The sequence below is a fragment of the Ipomoea triloba genome, chromosome 2, assembly GCF_003576645.1.
Source record: "Ipomoea triloba cultivar NCNSP0323 chromosome 2, ASM357664v1".
NCBI classification, from domain to species: domain Eukaryota; kingdom Viridiplantae; phylum Streptophyta; class Magnoliopsida; order Solanales; family Convolvulaceae; genus Ipomoea; species Ipomoea triloba.
This window is the reverse complement of record NC_044917.1, coordinates 948,748-968,660: the sequence shown is the minus strand read 5'-3', so window position 1 is coordinate 968,660 and position 19,913 is coordinate 948,748. Positions and strand designations below refer to the sequence as shown.

General features: G+C 36.7%; 4 protein-coding genes across 9 annotated transcripts; 2 read left to right on the top strand and 2 right to left on the bottom strand.

Moving 5' to 3' along the window:
- Positions 1–4,336: 4,336 nt before the first annotated feature.
- LOC116011104 (putative lipid-transfer protein DIR1) lies at positions 4,337–4,970 on the top strand. Its single transcript, XM_031250620.1, has one exon. The coding sequence runs from the start codon at positions 4,409–4,411 to the stop codon at positions 4,715–4,717; it is 309 nt and encodes a 102-aa protein (XP_031106480.1). The 5' UTR covers positions 4,337–4,408; the 3' UTR covers positions 4,718–4,970.
- Positions 4,971–7,243: 2,273 nt separating this feature from the next.
- LOC116010219 (pollen-specific leucine-rich repeat extensin-like protein 1) lies at positions 7,244–9,270 on the bottom strand. Its single transcript, XM_031249526.1, has one exon. The coding sequence runs from the start codon at positions 9,138–9,140 to the stop codon at positions 7,455–7,457; it is 1,686 nt and encodes a 561-aa protein (XP_031105386.1). The 5' UTR covers positions 9,141–9,270; the 3' UTR covers positions 7,244–7,454.
- A 4,312-nt stretch (positions 9,271–13,582) lies between these two features.
- On the top strand, positions 13,583–15,952 carry LOC116010222 (DNA-directed RNA polymerase I subunit rpa49). Its single transcript, XM_031249534.1, has 4 exons — positions 13,583–14,171; positions 14,272–14,415; positions 14,648–14,956; positions 15,391–15,952. The coding sequence occupies exons 1-4, from the start codon at positions 13,662–13,664 to the stop codon at positions 15,793–15,795; spliced, it is 1,368 nt and encodes a 455-aa protein (XP_031105394.1). The 5' UTR covers positions 13,583–13,661; the 3' UTR covers positions 15,796–15,952.
- Positions 15,953–16,229: 277 nt separating this feature from the next.
- On the bottom strand, positions 16,230–19,913 carry LOC116010221 (protein phosphatase 2C 16). Of its 6 annotated transcripts, none has more exons than XM_031249529.1 (6): positions 19,673–19,913; positions 18,474–18,976; positions 17,868–18,398; positions 17,197–17,562; positions 16,982–17,087; positions 16,230–16,907 (listed from the first exon to the last, which is right to left on the bottom strand). In XM_031249529.1, the coding sequence occupies exons 2-6, from the start codon at positions 18,708–18,710 to the stop codon at positions 16,576–16,578; spliced, it is 1,572 nt and encodes a 523-aa protein (XP_031105389.1). In that variant the 5' UTR covers positions 18,711–18,976; positions 19,673–19,913; the 3' UTR covers positions 16,230–16,575. The 6 variants fall into 6 exon arrangements, with proteins under 6 accessions (XP_031105389.1, XP_031105390.1, XP_031105387.1 ...); XM_031249530.1 differs by having other exon boundaries at positions 17,868–18,577; positions 18,782–18,976; positions 19,673–19,908; XM_031249527.1 differs by having other exon boundaries at positions 17,868–18,976; positions 19,673–19,912.

Here is a 19,913-nt window from a genome sequence, read left to right as displayed (position 1 = left end):
CCCCCAAACTTTATCCAAATATAAAACATTGTTGGTAAGGACGCAAGACCAAGCTTTGGCATTCGGAGTATGAAATTACACCAAATGTGGTGGAGTTTTTGTGGCCCCAGCTAGACAAATGTTACTGCGCACAAAGAGTTATTGTCACAAAGTCTACAGATCTAATGGTACTCGATTACACCCTCACATAGAAGGGGTGAGTTTGAGTCTCAGTAGAAACAATATTGGCTCTATAACAAAGTTAATAGTACTCAAAAAGTTTTTTATACATATTTTCTTTAATGTAATTTACGTTTTATATGTGATTACAATTCACCTTTTTTTTTTTTTGAGAACAAAATTCACGTTTTTAAATAATGAGTACAATTTACAACGTAAAGTGAAAAAGAATTTTGTCATATGTGAGCTTTCTATCCAAATTAAAATCAGAGATTTGATTTTATACTGTAAAATATTAAATTACTATACGGTCTAACCAAGGGTAACTACTTTTCTTGTTTGGTTGTGTTTATTGTGAGAATATTTTGGGGTAATTTTTGGACAGAAGTGGAAGTGGTGGGTCAACACCACGTGTCAATGTTTATTGGATTAATTGTTTATAATAACATGTCATTAATAAAATTAAGGTTGCGCATTATATATTTGTATATCACATATAAAACGTAAATAACATTACGTTTACACTCCCACATGGAAAGGAGTGAGTTCAAGTCTTAATAGATGGAACTATTAACACTTTGTACTTCAGTAGATTAAAAATGTAGCTATATAAAGTCAGAGTTTGAATCCCTTATTGCTTCAACACAGTTTTTTTATGGCTTTCAACAACTTTTTAAATATATATAACTACAGTTTAACAATATTAGTTGAATTACTTTTCACGATGTTATTTTTGGACAATGGTCCACAATATAACGACTGTTTAGAATTTTTGTCGGCCGAGATGGCATAACGTGTAGAAAGCTATCTACATATTATTCTCTCTGCAATTGGGTCCGGATCGGACTTTTCTTAAGCCCAACTTGTGCGGTTGTGGCCCTCATTTCTCCATTAGTTATTGGGCGTAGGGATTAATTTTGTTTAGCAAAATAATTCTAACTTGTATTTTAAAATATACATACGACCTATTGATGAATAGTCAATAGGTCAATAAAAATAAAATAAAATAAAAGTATATGTAAAACTAGTTTTCCAAAATAAATATATAGTTTATTGTGAGCCAACCATAACAACCAATAAAAGTGACTTGAAGCATTGACGAGGGAATGACTAATACCGTTTGGTTTGGTTTGCAGAAAATATTTTAACGAATGGAAATCAAATTCCATAGAAAATCAATTACTAATTTTATTGTTTGGTTGGTGAAAAAATAGAATTACTGGAAATACTGATTCTGTTGTTTGGTTAGATTTGGAATTATAAAGAATAACGAGTGCCTCTACAAATTAATAAAAGTAATATAATTAAGAAAGAAAACAAAGGTACCATATCATTTTTTCTTTCTATCTTTCATGGAAAACAAAATCCTTGGTCCAATCAATGATTTTAATTTCCTCAAATTTGAAGAATTTCATGTACAAAATCCATAGAAAAGTTTTTCTAATGAAAAATGAATTTCATGAACTAAACACCAAAAAACAACACTTTCCTTCACTTTAAAGAAAATATTTTCCATGGAAAATTTTTTTCTATCAAATCAAACATCCCCCAATTGTCTGTCACCCAACTTCTACATTTCTATATACATGAGGGGTCTAATAACGCTAATCGATCTTGCTTTAAAAATCTTATGTATAGTAGCTTCAAGTTGATTGATGTTCTTGTAATTTGTATTGTCAAAGTGAGTTAGCGTGAACTTGTTTCTACGGACAGAGTAAGGTTGGTTAATTTCCTAGCAAGTATATTTTAAGTTTGAGTTTAGATTGGTCTCATTATGCACCGGAAATGTAAAATTTAGTATTGAGTCTTGAAAATTAAATTAACTCGATTTACTTTTCTCATGAACCTAAAATGTAAGTTCATATAGTCTAAGATATAATTCGACAAAGTCAGAAAAGATATTTAAGGAAAAAAAAAAAGTCAGCAAAGACTCGACCTGTCATATTGACAGATTTAGAAGATTCTGTTATGTTTTGACAACTCTATTTTGTTACTTCTCTAGGTGTAAAACACTTTTGTTTTAAGTATTCATGGAAAATTTAGAACCACAAAAACATCACCCCGTGACACACTCACACCATAGTACCATACTACTTTTTTACTATAAATAATTCACACCATTCATTCACGGACTGCACACTACACACTAGAGAAATCACTCATTTCCTCTACAAAAACCAAACCTCAATCCCTGCTAAAACACAGAGACAATAATCATGGAGGCTTACACGAAGCTAAGCAACGTTAAGATAATAGTGTTAGCTCTTGTGATGTTTGGCGGCATTGGCGAGTTGTGCCATGCCCAATCCGTTTGCAACATGTCGAGGGAGGGGCTGATGTCCTGCCGGCCGGCGGTAACCCCGCCGAACCCGCCGATGCCCACCGCCGCGTGCTGCACCGCCATTTCCCACGCCGACATTGGTTGTCTCTGCTCCTACAAGAACTCCTCTTGGCTGCCTTCCCTCGGCGTCGACCCCAACCTCGCCATGACCCTGCCCAAGAAGTGCAAACTCTCCACCGCCCCTTCTTGCTAGAGACCTACAATGGCTTAGATTTCGCTAACGCCGAACTGTGGAGTGCACAGTTGCCATATATATATGTCTGTGCTGCTTGTAACGTGTTTATTCTACTTATGTTGTGTTGTCCTATAATAAAATCATATGTTTAGTGTCTTGTATTTTTCGCCAATTATATGTTCTTGGTTTTCATTCGAAACTTAGCCGTTGAAACGCCGTCGAGGAACGCGAACTCGCCGGCCGGCGGAGGAAGACCGACAAGTCAACACTAAGTCGTCTTTCGCCGGAAAATTGAATGAAATGGAAATAATTGGAGTGGTCCAGAGAAAAATGATAAGATTTTTAAAATTAGCTAGATAAAAGGACAAAAATCATTTTCCGAATGTTTTTATACTAGATTCATAATTCGTGACTTCGTGTAAAGGAGTTTTGTTAAGGGGTGATACAACACAAATATGATAAGGCTAAATAGCACATGTACGTTAAGATTAATGTATTAAAGTTAAACATGATTTTAAATGGATTAAAAGGGTTATCACGTTTCAAGTCTATGGCACGACCGTTTAGACATTGTTAATTTTGAAAATGAAAAATGATTTTATTATTTTTCAAATTCAATTGACTCTTAAATCACAACAAGACAATTATTAAAAAATTTACCCATCTAAATACTTATAGATTTTATTAATTTATTTAAACGAAAATAATATTAATTACCAAAACTTGTGACTTTTATATGGTAGAAGATGCAATGTGTGTATAATAGATGATGCCAGGATACTTGCACCCATAATGTAATGTGTGTTTTCTACTTATGTTGTATCGTAGTTGTCCCATAATAAAATTAATTGTATTCTGTCTTGCTTATATTTTGTTGTTTTTATGCACTCATTGTTCTTGATTTTTATTAGACACTGCACGTTATTATATATTCATTTTATATATAATACGATATTTTAAAAATGAATTAAGGACAATTTTAACTAAATTAATAGATAGTTGGCTTTTTCAATTTGAGTGGATTCTGTAAATAAAAGAAATTTGTTTTGAGTGAAGTTGAATCTTGAAGCGCCGCCGAGGAAGACCCAAGTCGTCGAAGTCAAGCATTGATTAAGTCTTTCACGCATCAGCAAAGAAACTTATTGGTGGGACATTTATGTACTTAATTGATCACTTAGGTCCAAAGTTAACTCTAGATATTTTGTTGAGGATGCCATTATTGCCATAGGTGTTCTATAGCTAAGGTTCGAATATTTATCAGAGCTGTCCATTGATCACCTTCTTAATTAGTTTGAATTGAACATTAATTATGAAAATTTTAAATTGATTCTTTTTTTTTTTTTGTAATTTTTTGTTAGTTAAAGTCATCACAATGTGAATTTTATTCAGAGTAGTGTACTTTCAGGTATCGGAGTGATGAAGTTAGAGCCAGGTGTGAAATAGGAAAATTTCTAAGATACGAGTATTTTGGTTTAACAAATAATATTCCATTACAAGTGAGAACATACATTGATCTCTGGACCCCAAATTATTTGACAAGAAATTCATTTGCCAAATGATTTTTTCGTTTTCAAAAATTTCAATTTTTTTTGTTCACATTTCAGTCTTTAACCCGATCGACACTCTACTCCTACTATATATACACACAAAAAGACACAGAGTTTATGATCGAATCACTAAACATATATAAGATATTTGTTGCTTGGATCGATCTTTCCTTTTAATCTGTGAAAATGAAGTTGATGGTGGCCGTGCTGTTGGCCACGATAGCTGCCGGAATGATGACATCAACGGTGAAGGTGTCGCAGGCGCAGACCATATGCAACATGTCCGGGAAAGATTTGATGGCGTGCAAGCCGTCGGTGACGCCGCCGAAGCCGCCACCGCCGTCCCCGAACTGCTGCTCGGCGTTGGCCCACGCCGACATGCGCTGTCTCTGCTCCTTCAAGAACTCGAAGCTGCTGCCGTCGCTGGGGATCGACCCCAATCTCGCCATGCAGCTTCCCGACAAGTGCAAACTCCCCCACCCTGCCCACTGCTAGCTAGCTGCTTCAACTTTATGTATTCTATCCCCAATAATATAAGGTTCATTTACAAAATAAAAATTTATAGTTATTATCTGAATGTACTTAGTGAAACTCGCTTTGTGATAAGAACCATAATGATCTAAGTTTCTGTAGTTAATATGCTATTTCAGTCACTCATCTATGAATGCAATAGTACTACTGTGTTTGATATTTTATATGTATAAAATAATACTTTGTTTCCTAAGGCAACAATTATTCATTATTGTCTTGTAAGGGTGATTAAGAGTGTGTTTTTGAGTTTTCGGTGGTTGGTAAAGAGAGGTAAATTAGAGTCAATGGAAAATGAATTTCAGGATTATATTCCCGCTATATTTTTCCTCTTGGGCTACTTCTTCATCTTCTATAGTTTAGACTTCTTCATCTTCTTGCTACCAAAGAGAAATTGCAACCTTCTTCACCTTATTGTCGCCGATCAAAAATGATTTTTAGAATTCCAGTTGTGGGGACGAAATTCCACGACCGAAAATTGCTTTTCGCACCGGAAACTAGTGTTGTGGTTTTCGATTTTGAAAATCAGATATGATCTCTAATTTTCGATGTTCTGATTTCCGTCGAAAATAGTGATATTTAGGGCACAATAGTGGTTAAACAAATTCATTATTGTTTGGCAAGTCTTGCTTCTTTTCTTTTTAAAAAGGGGGAAATGACACTTATTTATGAATGATAGTGATACAATGAAATTTTCCTTCAATCACTATTCCCCTCAATTATTTATTTATTTATTCTTGAAGAGGAAAATATTTTAATTTTATCCAAACCTGGCCATCCAACTATATATTTACTATAGACATTATATTCAATCTTAAAAAAAAAAAAAAAAAAAAAAAAAAAAGATAGTCAAATATCCTCATGCATGTGATTGTTAGTTTAACCTAAACGTACAAAATTCAAAAGATATTGAATTCTCGTTTTTAGAACCCTAAGCTAATAATACACCGATAACTTATCTAGGGTTTTTTTTTTTCTCTCTAAAACAAAAAGCCTTTCTCTTCTGCTGCTCAACTTCGGCTTCCATCGCCGGCCTCCGGCCGGAGCTCTAATGGAGCTTTGAGCCGGCGGTTTTGATCACCTTCTACGTTTGCTCTCGCTCTTCTTTTGCCTCGACCACTGTCGCAGCTCCGTCCGCCTCCGACCACCGCCACAGATCTTCTTCTTCCGTTTTCTTTCCCTTTGAATAAAATAATAGTAGGTAGGTATTGGGGTTTGTCTTGGTAGTCTTGAACTCCCAACCCTACTTTGGCTTTACCACTTTTTATTTTCTCTATTATTGTGTTTTCCTCTCATTACTTTCACGGGCTTTTTTCCTCTCGTTACTTTCACGAGCTTTTCATTATCATTAGCATAAATCGTTTAGTTTGGTTTCGGCAAGTGCTGATCTTATCCTGGGCGAGCAAAAAAGAATGATGACGAAGACTCAGATCTTTGATGAAGCTTTAAGCTCCTTGAAGGAACATAGCTTCATAGTTATGAAACAATCTGCGATTCAAGTTTTCTATAGCATAGTTAGAAAAGTTGTTTCTATGTCTGACTGTAAGGAATGGTTTACCATTTCATTGATCGTTGATGTAAACGCTTTATGTTATGAATTAATGGAATAACTATGTTTACCTTAAAAAAAAAAAAAAAAAAAAAACCTAAGCTAATAAATTAACAATGGCATTTCAAGAACCCTAAGCTAATAAATTAACTATATAGTAAATGCACCTATAATTGAGTATTATATCACTATTAACTCAAAAAAGTGCCAATTCCAGCGAATAAAACATGACTTTGGTTTATGAGCAAAGAATGTTAGTTGAAGAATATAATCAAACTGAAACGCATGGAATTTAATTTTCTTGTGGTAAAGACAGCAATTTGAAGCTACTAAGACATATAATATTATGTTCTTAACCAATGAAACAAGGAATCAGTTGAGTGAAATAGAAAATAATTTGAGCAACCTAGTCAAATTAGCCGGACAATAATATTTGATAACTTAAACTGATTTTGATCACACGACGAGTTTACCCAACATACTTTTGAGTAATGATTATGAACTTTCTTATAAGTATCATCCTAAACAATACAAAACTACTTTTGTAAAGAACCACAAATCAAAGTTTGTAGTCTTGTTTGTTCTGATAACAATGCATAAAAACTGGGACTTGGTCTGGATAAAATAATGGAGCTGGACTTTACTCATATATAGTCCACAAAATAGCACCACTTTTCAAACTATCAATATCAAATATCCACCAAACACCAACAACCATTTGTCCTATATTGATTAATTCTTAAACCTAGACTATTATAAGTACCACTTACCTTCAATCTCGCAACAGTAAAATGCCCTAGAATCCAATGTGAATGTTCAACACAATATATAAAATAAAGTTAATGCTCAAAATGATACCTCGACTATAACGAAACTAAAAAATTAATCATCGATTATTAAATTTAGCAAATCAGTCATCAATTATTCAATCCTTACTCAATAAGTTCCTCAAAACCTCAAAAATCAAACCAAATTTATTCAATCTTCTACTTGTCTGTACAGTGTACACCATGAAACCAGAGACCATCAAATAATCTAAAAACGTGTGTATAAAATATGGAGAAAAAAAGAAAGAAAGAAAAATCAAACCAATCAATCAAATGATTAAATAAGAAAAAAAAATGAGAAATAAAAAAAAAATTTTAAATCAGTTATTTAACTAAGCTCTGAAGATGGGCCTAGATTGGACAAGCCCAAACCTTGTTTTTTCATGGAGTTCATCTTCTCCAGCTTAAGCCCAGCTCTGAACTTTGAGATAAAGTTTTCAGCTTTAGTGTTCACGTCCGGGCTGGGGCAGAACAACGGCGACGGTGGAAACGGCGTACGGTCACCGCCGCCCTCCGCCGCCGTCGGAGTGACATCGGACTCCAACTCGTCAAGGTCCGGCGACCCGGAGCGCGAGCTTTCTAGGCTGTCTATCCTTACATAGTCACCTTGCACCACGAACTTCCACGCCGACTTTTTGAAGAACGGCGGCGGCGGAGGCGGCGGCGGGATTGGGATCAACGGCGACTCTCCTCCGATGTTGCGGCGTTTCTCGTCCTCTGGTTCCGCTCTATGCCTGCTGACTGTTGGAGCTCCGGCGTTGGGCCTTGATGTCCGCCGTGGATTGGCCGCCGCCGCCGCCTGCGGCGGCGGAGGCGGTGGTGGAGGTGGGACGGATGGAGGTGGAGTGGCGGCGAGGATGACGTTTTTCTTTCGTTTGGTTTTCTTGGAAGAAAATAAATTTTGGAAAACAGAGGGCGGTGGCGGCGGCGGCGGCGGTGGCGGCGGCGGCGGCGGTGGTGGCGGAGACGGCGGAGGAAACTGGAAATGCAGAGGCGGTGGCTGTGATGTATGGAGGAGCGCATCCAAATTGTCTACGCTCTGTGATCTCTGCTTTCTCTTCCTTTTGTGATACAGAGAACTTATAATAAACCCCTTAGTCCCACTGCTACTACTTCTCTTCCGTTCACTTTTACTGCTCTTTGGCTCCACATAATGCGGCAAAGGCGGCGGAGGAGGCGGCGGCGGCGGAGATGCTGCCGGTGGCGATGGCGTCACAGGCTTCTTGTGTGCTCTAGTCTTCCTTTTTGATTCAACTTTATATACGGGTTCTGGAGCTACGTGTTCTGGAGCAGCCAAATCTTTATATACGGGTTCAGGAACAGCCGCCGGCGGCGGCGGAGGAGATGAAGGGGCTGGTAATGGAGTTTCCTTAACTGTATCAACATAAACAATCTTATTACTTTCTACCTCCGGAACCCAATCAACGTCCCTCCAGCTCCGGCGCCGGAAAAGCTGGCCGGAATCATAGACACGAGAAGCGTCAACTCGGGTATCGTCATAAAACCGCCACTGATCATCGGCGGAGACCCACCGTGGCGACATTTCACAGAGATCAGGGTACGAGCTAAAACTCCGCCGCAAACCCCCACCGCCGCCGTTAAACGATCTCCGATCGGAGCTCTCAACCCACCGATCAAACCCCGCCGGATTCGATCTCCGACCTTCTTCCTCCCTATACCCATACCAAACCGGCGTCCCCGGATTCGATTTCTGAAACTCATTCTTACTCCTACTAAGAACCCCAAACACTATCGCCAGAAAAACCAGAACCACATTCACCGAATCCCAGCTCTTCTTCACACTACTCGCCCTAAACAAACCGCTGCTAAACGACGCCGTCCAAGGAAGAACAAAAACGATGAAGAAAACGGCCCCCACAACCAGAAGAAACACCAAGATCCCGGAGTTGAAAACCGCAGACTCAACACGGCGGCGAACCCCATCGCCTCGGCGGCCGCCGGCGTTGCTTTGTACCCAGAACGGAGTGCCGCTTTCCCCGCCGTCTTCTTCCATCTCTTATAGCTTATCGATCGCTTCTTTTCCGACAGGGGAGAGCTTTTGAGAACAAAAAAGAAAGCTTTTTTTCTTTGCTTTTGCTTTAAGGAAATGGTATTCGTATGAATATAATGTTACGTTGTGAACTACTACGATAATGTTTTTTTATAAGGTTGTGGCGTAGGTAATGATAGCTTGTGAGGTTGGAATGCTACAGTGGTGCTAATAGGAAAGATTGAATATTATCCAATTATTAATCAATTTAAGTGGTTTGTCTTTGACATTGATTATTAATCGTATAAAATATTATTAGCTAAAGTACATACCAAGTTCAAATAATACCTATAGTTTATTCCACTTATACTCAATCGAGTATTTCTCAAGATATTACAATTTTAGTGACATTTTCGAGGAATTCTACTACGGAGTATATGAATTCTTATATCTTACTATTTACATACATTTTATTTTTTGATGTAGCGGGTGGGCACTGATAAGCTACTTTTTTTTTTTTTTTTTTTTGGATTCCAATACAAGTGCCTATATCAATATTTGTGTACGTAGAGTTGATGGGTCTGAACCTTGCAGTTAGCCAAAGGGCCAAAAGAAGTAAAAGTTAGAAATAAGAAATTGGAGTGTGTATAGAATTTTCGTTTTTGTTATGGGTGTAATAATATAAAGATCATGTGAACTAATTTTGTTGTTTTCTCACTTTTGGTTCTTCTACTGAAATTTCGCGACGGGATTTCATGACATGATTTGCTAGTGAATAAAGCTTGTAGACAAAAATCACTCTTTTTACATGAGCATGTCATGTGAATAAGCATTTTTGCTTGTAGATATTGATCATTCACAAGTTATGTTGCAAAATTTGGTAAGTTTTATTGGGGTTCTCACCGAAAAACTACAGATGAGAACAATATAAATCATGCACTACCTATACAGACACTTTTTTATAGTCATGCACTAATAGTGATGACAATATCACCAAATGGCCAAAAGCAATCATAACTAGTGAAGTTTACATCTCTTGTATGATTTACGGACTATTACACAAAAGTTAAGTTTACCCCGTACACATTCTTAGATATTGACTACAAATTTCCTCTCATCCGAAAATATGTATCAATAACTCTATTCAACATACTATTTCTTTTAAAAAAAATTGAATACTATTAACCCTATTATATTGTAATATTTGTTCATATATATTTTCTCAACCTATGTGTGACTTAATGCCACTTAACCACAAGGTAATTCGTCATATTTCTTTAAATTTAAGTCATTTATTGTTTCAAATTGATATGTACATTAAGTAATCCAAATAGTACAATACATACAAAAATTTGGTAGGTACATCAATCTAAAATGTTTCTAGACATACTATTGTGTATAAAGTTTGAATCTTTATAACTCATGTATGTCATGTTGAAACTATAAATAATTAAAGCAAGCTCTCCTCAATCATAAACTATCATGATATTTGGACTGTGTCCTAGCTAGAAAAAACATGTGAACACATATAATATAAAAATTCACAAATACTTCTGTCCGAATGAATAAAATATGATTATTGCTATAAAGTTATTAATTTGACTCTTGTTAATAACTTCTCAGCATAGCTTATTATACGTGATCTTTCTAATATGTTTTACATCTCTTGCGTGATTTGTAAGTTATTATACACGAATGAAATTTTCTAATAAAAAAAAACAATATACGGATAANTTTTTTTTTTTTTTTTTTTGTGGATTCCAATACAAGTGCCTATATCAATATTTGTGTACGTAGAGTTGATGGGTCTGAACCTTGCAGTTAGCCAAAGGGCCAAAAGAAGTAAAAGTTAGAAATAAGAAATTGGAGTGTGTATAGAATTTTCGTTTTTGTTATGGGTGTAATAATATAAAGATCATGTGAACTAATTTTGTTGTTTTCTCACTTTTGGTTCTTCTACTGAAATTTCGCGACGGGATTTCATGACATGATTTGCTAGTGAATAAAGCTTGTAGACAAAAATCACTCTTTTTACATGAGCATGTCATGTGAATAAGCATTTTTGCTTGTAGATATTGATCATTCACAAGTTATGTTGCAAAATTTGGTAAGTTTTATTGGGGTTCTCACCGAAAAACTACAGATGAGAACAATATAAATCATGCACTACCTATACAGACACTTTTTTATAGTCATGCACTAATAGTGATGACAATATCACCAAATGGCCAAAAGCAATCATAACTAGTGAAGTTTACATCTCTTGTATGATTTACGGACTATTACACAAAAGTTAAGTTTACCCCGTACACATTCTTAGATATTGACTACAAATTTCCTCTCATCCGAAAATATGTATCAATAACTCTATTCAACATACTATTTCTTTTAAAAAAAATTGAATACTATTAACCCTATTATATTGTAATATTTGTTCATATATATTTTCTCAACCTATGTGTGACTTAATGCCACTTAACCACAAGGTAATTCGTCATATTTCTTTAAATTTAAGTCATTTATTGTTTCAAATTGATATGTACATTAAGTAATCCAAATAGTACAATACATACAAAAATTTGGTAGGTACATCAATCTAAAATGTTTCTAGACATACTATTGTGTATAAAGTTTGAATCTTTATAACTCATGTATGTCATGTTGAAACTATAAATAATTAAAGCAAGCTCTCCTCAATCATAAACTATCATGATATTTGGACTGTGTCCTAGCTAGAAAAAACATGTGAACACATATAATATAAAAATTCACAAATACTTCTGTCCGAATGAATAAAATATGATTATTGCTATAAAGTTATTAATTTGACTCTTGTTAATAACTTCTCAGCATAGCTTATTATACGTGATCTTTCTAATATGTTTTACATCTCTTGCGTGATTTGTAAGTTATTATACACGAATGAAATTTTCTAATAAAAAAAAACAATATACGGATAAAAAAAAAAAACAATAAAATTGTTGTACAAATGTGGACGCTGGATGGATCAGCTGTAACATAGTACATATTCATGCACTACAGGACAGAGGAAGAATGTAAGGTCACATGTTGTCTATAAGTATGACAGCCGGCGAATGGAAACCGCGTAGGCCAATCATATGGTAATTGACCACAGGTTTTAGAATCAGATATGAGCTGCCATGGAGTCCATCTCCATTTTAACGTACGTGTTACACTCTATCCCATGAAAACATTTGATAAATAAACATAAAGTTACAAGTTTAAGCTTGATGAAATATATCACAACGACTCTAGCCTACTATCATGGATGAAATAGAGGAGCGTCCCAAGTTCTTAACTCATATCTGAATCAGACAATGATATATCGATATTTGTGTCTGACAAGAATTAGACTAACATTATATGCTCTTCTTAATAGTGTACGACCAATTGACATATAGCTGGTCATAAAGACGAAGGTTTTGTTAGCATATTTTCACGTAAATAAGTCATTTTGAGTTAAATTGCATGAGTTTGTGTTGTTCAGGGACTGAATTGTATTTTTTTGAGTTCGATGGTCAAATTGCAGTTTGATGTGCAGTTGAGTGAACTATTTAACCCTTATTCCATAATATTATAATAATTATGAAACTAAAACTGAAATTTTATGATTAAAAAAGTAAATGTTATACTTAATGAAAGAGTTAGAGACTATTCAAAAATGTTTATATGAATCCAAATTGCACACCACTTACAGGTTACAGCTCACAAAAGAGGAAAGTCCAGTAAAAATATGTTATTATTTTGGGTTTGGCAGAACGTAACAACTCAGAAAAGTGTAAGTTAAAACGCGGAACCAACGCTTTATCAACAATCGCTCTGCTCTCGCACACAGCTTTCACTCCCATCAACTTGCATTCGTAATTTCATATTTATTGAATTTTGGGTTATGAAATAAAAATAATAATAATCTACTTATTTATACAACAAAATGCACGTAATTATATATTTTAAATTTAATCAGTTTTACTACTAATGTTAAATATTTGTCACTTTTAGTTTAGTAGTATTCATTAATCAAAACAAGTAATACATTGTGGTATCAAATACTTCGTATCAAATATCAACTAACACAATTTGATTAATTTAGCTTGATAATAATAATAATAATAATAATAATAATAATAATAAGTGGTGGGGTGCTTGTTGTGGTGGCGGCATGCTTGGTCCTATTACAGGCCCGGGGCATGCCCAAAAAAACCTAGTTTCAGTTAACATATATTTTCATACGTAAATAACTTTCACAAATCAAAATTTATTTCATCAATAGAATGTAGTATAAATAAATTTCACAAATCAAGATTTATTTCATCACTAAAATGTAGGGAGAATTTATTAAATAAAAGTGCAACCAAAAGGGTTTGATCACTAAACCTCTTAATAATGATTTAATTTAAATTTGTTAAAACAAAATTTAAAAAATATTTTAAATTTGGAAAACAATGGGGGCGTAACAGCTGACCTAAGTAGCTCGATCGCCACTAAACCCTAGCATTCGCCGCCGCGAAGCAGGAATCTTCAACAATGGGGAAGAAGGAGAAGAAGAAGAAGCTGGATGAGGAAAACCCTATACCATATGAAGAAGAAGCTGAAAACGAGAAGCAGAAAGGAGAGGAGGAGACGCTAATGGGGAAGAAGGAAAAGAAGAAGAAAATGGATGTGGAAAACCCTATACCATACGAAGAACCTGAAAACGAGAAGCAGAAAGGAGAGGAGGAGACGCTGACTGTGAAGATGCAAACTTTGAGCTCAGAACCAGATAAAATCTCCCCGATTGTCGGCTACTTTGCGTCAGGTTACGATCCGTTAACAACAAATTCTGCCCAGCAATCGGAGGCCACTGTTAGGGTTTACAGAAATACCAAAAGGAGTAATAGGTTACAGCTCACCGTGAGCCAGAATGGCTCCCCGGTGGATTTCGTTGGGACGAATTATTCCGGCGAGGCTACGGCTCCTCAGCTCTGTAATTACGCGATTGGAGTGTTCGACAAGGAGTCCCAAACGCTTAAGATTGTTCCTATTGCTGGAAACAAGGTTAGTTTTAGTTGTTTTTGGGGATATATGTATATATTAGTGCTGTATTCTGTATATATGCTTCTAAATTATTCATGGATTTTGCCTCTTCTCTGTCTAGGTTATTAGATTGGATCCTAAGGTTGCAGGAGTTGACATACCAGAAGATGAAAATATGGAAAAGAAACAGCTCACTGCAGAGGAAAAGGCTCAGAAAACCAGAGCTTTAACTGAAATGTACTCTAACAAGAAATCTATTAGAAAGGTATTCTTTTTATGATTTTTCTATCAGAGACAATCTGTTTGTGGCAAATTGTAGGAAAAATATTTTCTTTATCAACAATTTTTACATTCCATAGCCAAAAGTGGAGTTAAGTTAGCTATTGTCTTGCCCCTAGGCCTTCATGGCTTCACCTGGAATAGGAAAATTGAAGTATGGTTCTGAATTTATTAAGGAGTATTTGATGTTTTGACTTATGATGGCGATTGCATTGCAGGCTAAGAAACTTGATACTTTGCGGGAACAAGCAGATGCCGGTGCCCAGCATGTTGAAGGGAATGAGCTGATAAATCAAGAAGCTCTTAACATTGCCATCACCGCAACAGATGGTGGCCGCAATATCCCACCACATGATTTGGCTGCCACTACACCTCAGGCGGCATATCCACTGGACAAGATTATTGCCAAGGGAGAGTGGGATTACCTCTCAGATATCTTTGATGTTTTGGAAGCTGGAGAAAGCATTCCGCTTGATGTTTTTCCGAGCTTTGTATGCAACAGAACGTATAAATTGGCAGATATTAAGGTAATAACAATTATAGTGTTCACATTTCACCATAAGTGTTTTACATTTTTGAATTTTATTTTCTAGTCTATGGGTAATAAAGGAAGTTACTATGCCTACTGTGATTGTATGCAACTATGAGGAGACGTGAATCACGTGATACATGGAATAACATTTTGTGTTTCTAAGATGGATTATCTCAGATTGACTGGATAGGGAGCGATCTAGTTCATTTAACAAGGATATTACATATTAGTTGATCAGTATTCATTTCTCTTGGTATGTGTTAGCCATAATCAGAATGTAGTGTACTTATTGCCTCACAGGGTTGGGGGTGATGTTCATTGCAGAAATCACTTTTTGCTACTATTATTTGTTGAAATCATAATGTTTCTGTGCAGCAAAAATGTCTGTTTAAATTGCAGTTACACCTTTTACTTTCAATTATGTTACAGGATGAGACACAGAAGCGAAGAATGGCTGGGATTTTTTCATACATTACTCATCTTGTTAAGTTCAAGGATAAGCATTCTTTGGATGGCATTTCTTCTGCAAAGCATCACAAAATTCCAGGCATGTTGGCCCAGAAATTCTCGTCACTGTTTGGTGTTTCAGTGTCGAAGAGACTTCCTGCTGAAAAAATTGATCTCCTCATCAGTTATGTACTTGTTCTCACATTATACGCTGACAATTTCCGAAGTGATCCATCAGACATAGCCAAAGATCTCAGAATGAGTGTTGGAGATTTAAGGCCTCGTTTTGAGTTACTGGGTTGCAAATTCGTTCACGAGAAGCGAGTGCCTCTAGCCACACTCCCTGTCCCTCTGCAATTCATAATAAAAAGGAAAAGGCGAAGGTAGATGAAGCATTTGAATATTTTTCTTGTGTTTTAAAAACCATAGCCAGTTTCAGGCATTTTTGTTTAGACATTTCTGCATGTGACTGGGCAGCTTGTGCTCCATTTAATACAATCATGGTTTATTCTATCAATTTACAATTTGCCTTTCTCCTGTTAAAGATAAAGATACATTCTTCGTTAGTCTGACTGTTGGCTTGATAATCACAAGATTTCAAGTTTGACTTTCAATAAAAGTAGCCTATTGGCCTTCTTGATTTGAGCAGGTCAGCTATTGACAACGGGTAATCTAGGCTGATTTACCTCTTTGTGGTCCTTTGCTGGTTAGGGTCACAAGGCAGAATTTGTCTCGTGCATACCTTCGGTTAGTAGTTGGGTTTTTCCCTCGACACCGAAAATAAAAGAAGATTCATTCATCTGTACAGAGAGATGCAGTAATAACAATCTGAAATCACAACTCTGCAACATTCCTGAACTTTGGTTGCTAGATGCAAGAACATTCATGGGCTAAATTCAAGAGATTTTACAGCTCACTGTTTCTACAACACAACTAGATTTACATAAACATATTGCCAGTGTATGAAAAGCAAAAATTAGGAAAAGGGTCATCTGTTAAACTGTTTTCTATGAATACATACTAAGCACTATTCCCCTACACACACTTTAAGCCCATATGAAAAATGAATGGACCAAAATTATATGTAATAATGACAGTGTAAATTCATGCCTTACATGAATTGTATTAGGGCTGAATAATGGTGAGCCAGAGTGTTACTTTAAGTCTTTATGATTTGGTCTTGAACTTCCTTTGAGCTTTCAAGTCCACTACAATAATGGAGATGTTGTCTCTGCTTCCTTTCTGGAGAGCAAGCATGGATAGGTACTCTGCTGCAGCTTGTGCAGCAGGATCAACTCCCGTGCCCCTGTCGAAATGGTTTGAACCGTTCTTTTTGTGCCAAATCAGAATCTTTTTTCGGGCTGCCTCACACGCTTCCTCGTTTGTCATGACATCCCACAACCCGTCGCTAGCCAAGACTAGGCATTCGTCTTCTCTAGCTCGGGGAATAAACATGACTTCTGGTTCTGGTATAATCCATGGTTTCAGGTACCTGTCGCCTGAGGAAAACCGAGGTGGTCAGGCCGAGAAGCATATAGTATTAAGATTCTTATTGTCTTAAATGTCTACTTACCAATGGACCTTGACATTGCGAGGACACCAAAAACGCGATGTCCATTCCACTGTATGACCCTGCCACCGGATGCTTCAATTCGTGCATACTCATCTTCTCGATTAGGCTGAGAAAAATCATATCAATGAAAGGAAGAAATAAGATGCGTTTTCTCTAAAAACCCTGCTGGTGAAGAACGATAATGTGAAAGATTAGCAGTTAACAATATGCCGTACTTTGTGATCAATTGACAAAGCCATAGCTTCTTTCCCACGATAAAGCACAGCTCTTGAATCCCCACAGTTTGCAACGACAATATGGGACGAAGAAATCACTGCAACCACAGCTGTAGATCCTACGGTTTCAGGGGCAATAGGGTCGGATGTGCAAGCAGAGGCACTCACATCATCTCCCGGGCCGCCTCTCTCCACTTTTCCTCCAACTTCATCATCGACCTTCAGAAAGCAGTTTCTAAAGACTTTCTCCCACAACAATTGCCGAGTGTCCAAGCAGCTTGTATTACCGCTTATTGAATAATCTTTGGGCATTTCCAACTCCTCGGCTAAAGCCAGATGGATTCGTTCACGACAGTAGTTGGCAACCTGCAAGACAAATGCTCCCAAGCCATAAAAACTTGAAGAGTTGAATATTTTTTGAAATGCTGTTTAAACCATAAACTATCCGTGCAGTTACACACAATATATGACATTTCAAAAAACGCATCAAACATCTCTCTCTCTCTCTCGTTAGATGAGTCCATAGGAAGTTTGAATGGATATTTCTTCCCAACGAGTTTTCATATGTAGATCATTTAAGCGACTAAGGACTTCATGTCAAATTGCTTTTATTGAAGCATGCACGATTCTCTTTTTCTTTAAATAAAAACAATATAACAAACGAGGCATACCTGGGATCCTCCATGACCATCATATACTCCAAAAAAATGAGAAGTTAGGTGACTCAACGTTTGCCCGAGTCCATCCAGCACACGATCACCAACAAACATCTTAATCGGAATTTTCATAAAGTGTGGGGCTGCCATCACTGAATCTTCCATTTCCGGCCTCTTTCCACAGATAGACACCGAACCCCAGAGTGGTACACAATCCAATTCAAAAACACTCTTCACGCCTCCTTTCACAGGATCCTTCTCGCTAGGCAATGGAAGAGCCACAACCGATGCTTTAATTGTAGGACCGGATGAAATTCCTTCATTTGAGCAGGCCGCTAAGGAGGATAGATTGTTAATCACCTTCCTCTCGAAACTTCTTTCCTCCAAACTTATAACCTTAGCAACTATTTGCCCGTTATCAATGCCTTCAATTTCGACAGCAATGGGCAAACTTATTTCCGAGGTAGCGCCAAGAGGAAGCAACTCCTCCCCGTTAATCTCATTAGGCTCCTCCCCAACCGACAAAATCTCATCATACTCATTTTCCTGAATCATGGCATCACTAACAGTCAGACCATTGCCAATTTTCAGCACAGACTCTGAGAGATCAGATCCTCCTACCTCTCCCGATGCAAACAAGGAACCTATATTGACATCAACTTTCACGGTATTGCAACTTCCCTCCCAACTAGAATTGGAGTCAGCATGCAATATCGATGCTGGCTCTGCAAGCAAACTCGCAGCATCAGTCACTAGTTTCAGCCTAGTAATTTCCACATGGTTCGACATTACAGGGCTATCAACAATCGTGTTACTTAAGCTAAGGGTAACGGCAACAGCTGGAGACATCTCTTCCATTAATTCCCACTTTTGGCAATTAACAGCACAATATAAATGAAAAATCTAGCAAAGCCAGAAGTCAATCACACCTGAGCTTTCTCAACTTCTTCTGCCTAAACATTGATCCCGTCCCCGTCTTATCACCGGTTAGTACAATAAAAAGCAAGATGTGAAGTGGGAATGCAAGGATGATGAGGAAAATACAGCAAATCAGCAACAAGGCCTCAGTCAACAGCCTCCTGAAGATTTGAAGATTGACAAGAGCAAACTAAAGGTGGACAGAGCTAGAAATAAGCCAAAAAAAAAGAGGAAAGAACACAAAGGAAAAAATGAGTGAGGTGATCTAGTGATGTAAATGGATCTAAACTTGTTTATAACACAATTGAAGACAAAGCAGAGTTTGGGTTCTCTCTAATACCTTGAACTAGTAAAATCCAATTCCCTTCTAGAGGATAATCAAACCAAGCATACCAAATCCCATCCCTACCACCAACCCTTAAATAGAGGGAAACAAGTAGAAAAGGACAAAATCAAAGCCTTATCCATAAATTTCAAGAAGGGGCTGAGAAAAAGAGATCATGAAAAAGAACCTAACCTAGGAGAGAAAATGAAAATCAACAACCCTCCTACCCCGAACCCCAAGAATCACAAGGAAAACCCTAAAAAGATGGTGCCTTTTTGCCACATGGAACTTGGGTTTCATGGATCTAAGGCAACACTTCTCAACCTCTTCTTGAAATATGGGTTTTCTTAATTTAATTTATACAGTATTTCTTTAATTTTTGTTCCTCCCTCCACAACAAAGATCCAACCCCACCCCCCAAAAAATCCCCAAGAATATTGAGCTACAAAATTTACAAAAAAGGAAAAAGAAATACAAGAAAGTCACATGGTATTTCTAATCCAACAAAAATAAAAATAAAATCAAGAAATTTACAGTAGTTTGCAATGAATTAGATTAACAGTTGACAGATGCTCACCAACATAGAAACCCCAAATTGCTGATAGCTCACCAAGTATGGGCAGCAATGCCCTCTTTCTTTTCCCTTTGGATATTTTTTCCCTTACAAAATTTTATTTTGCCTCTTCTTTTCTGTGCCTGGGAGTCTTGTCTTGAAGGAGGAAAGAGAAAGAGATGTTTGTGGAAAAGCTTTTTACTATTGGGTACATGGAAGTGACACGTATGCATTCAATTATCTAACTCCAATCAATGCTCTGGAC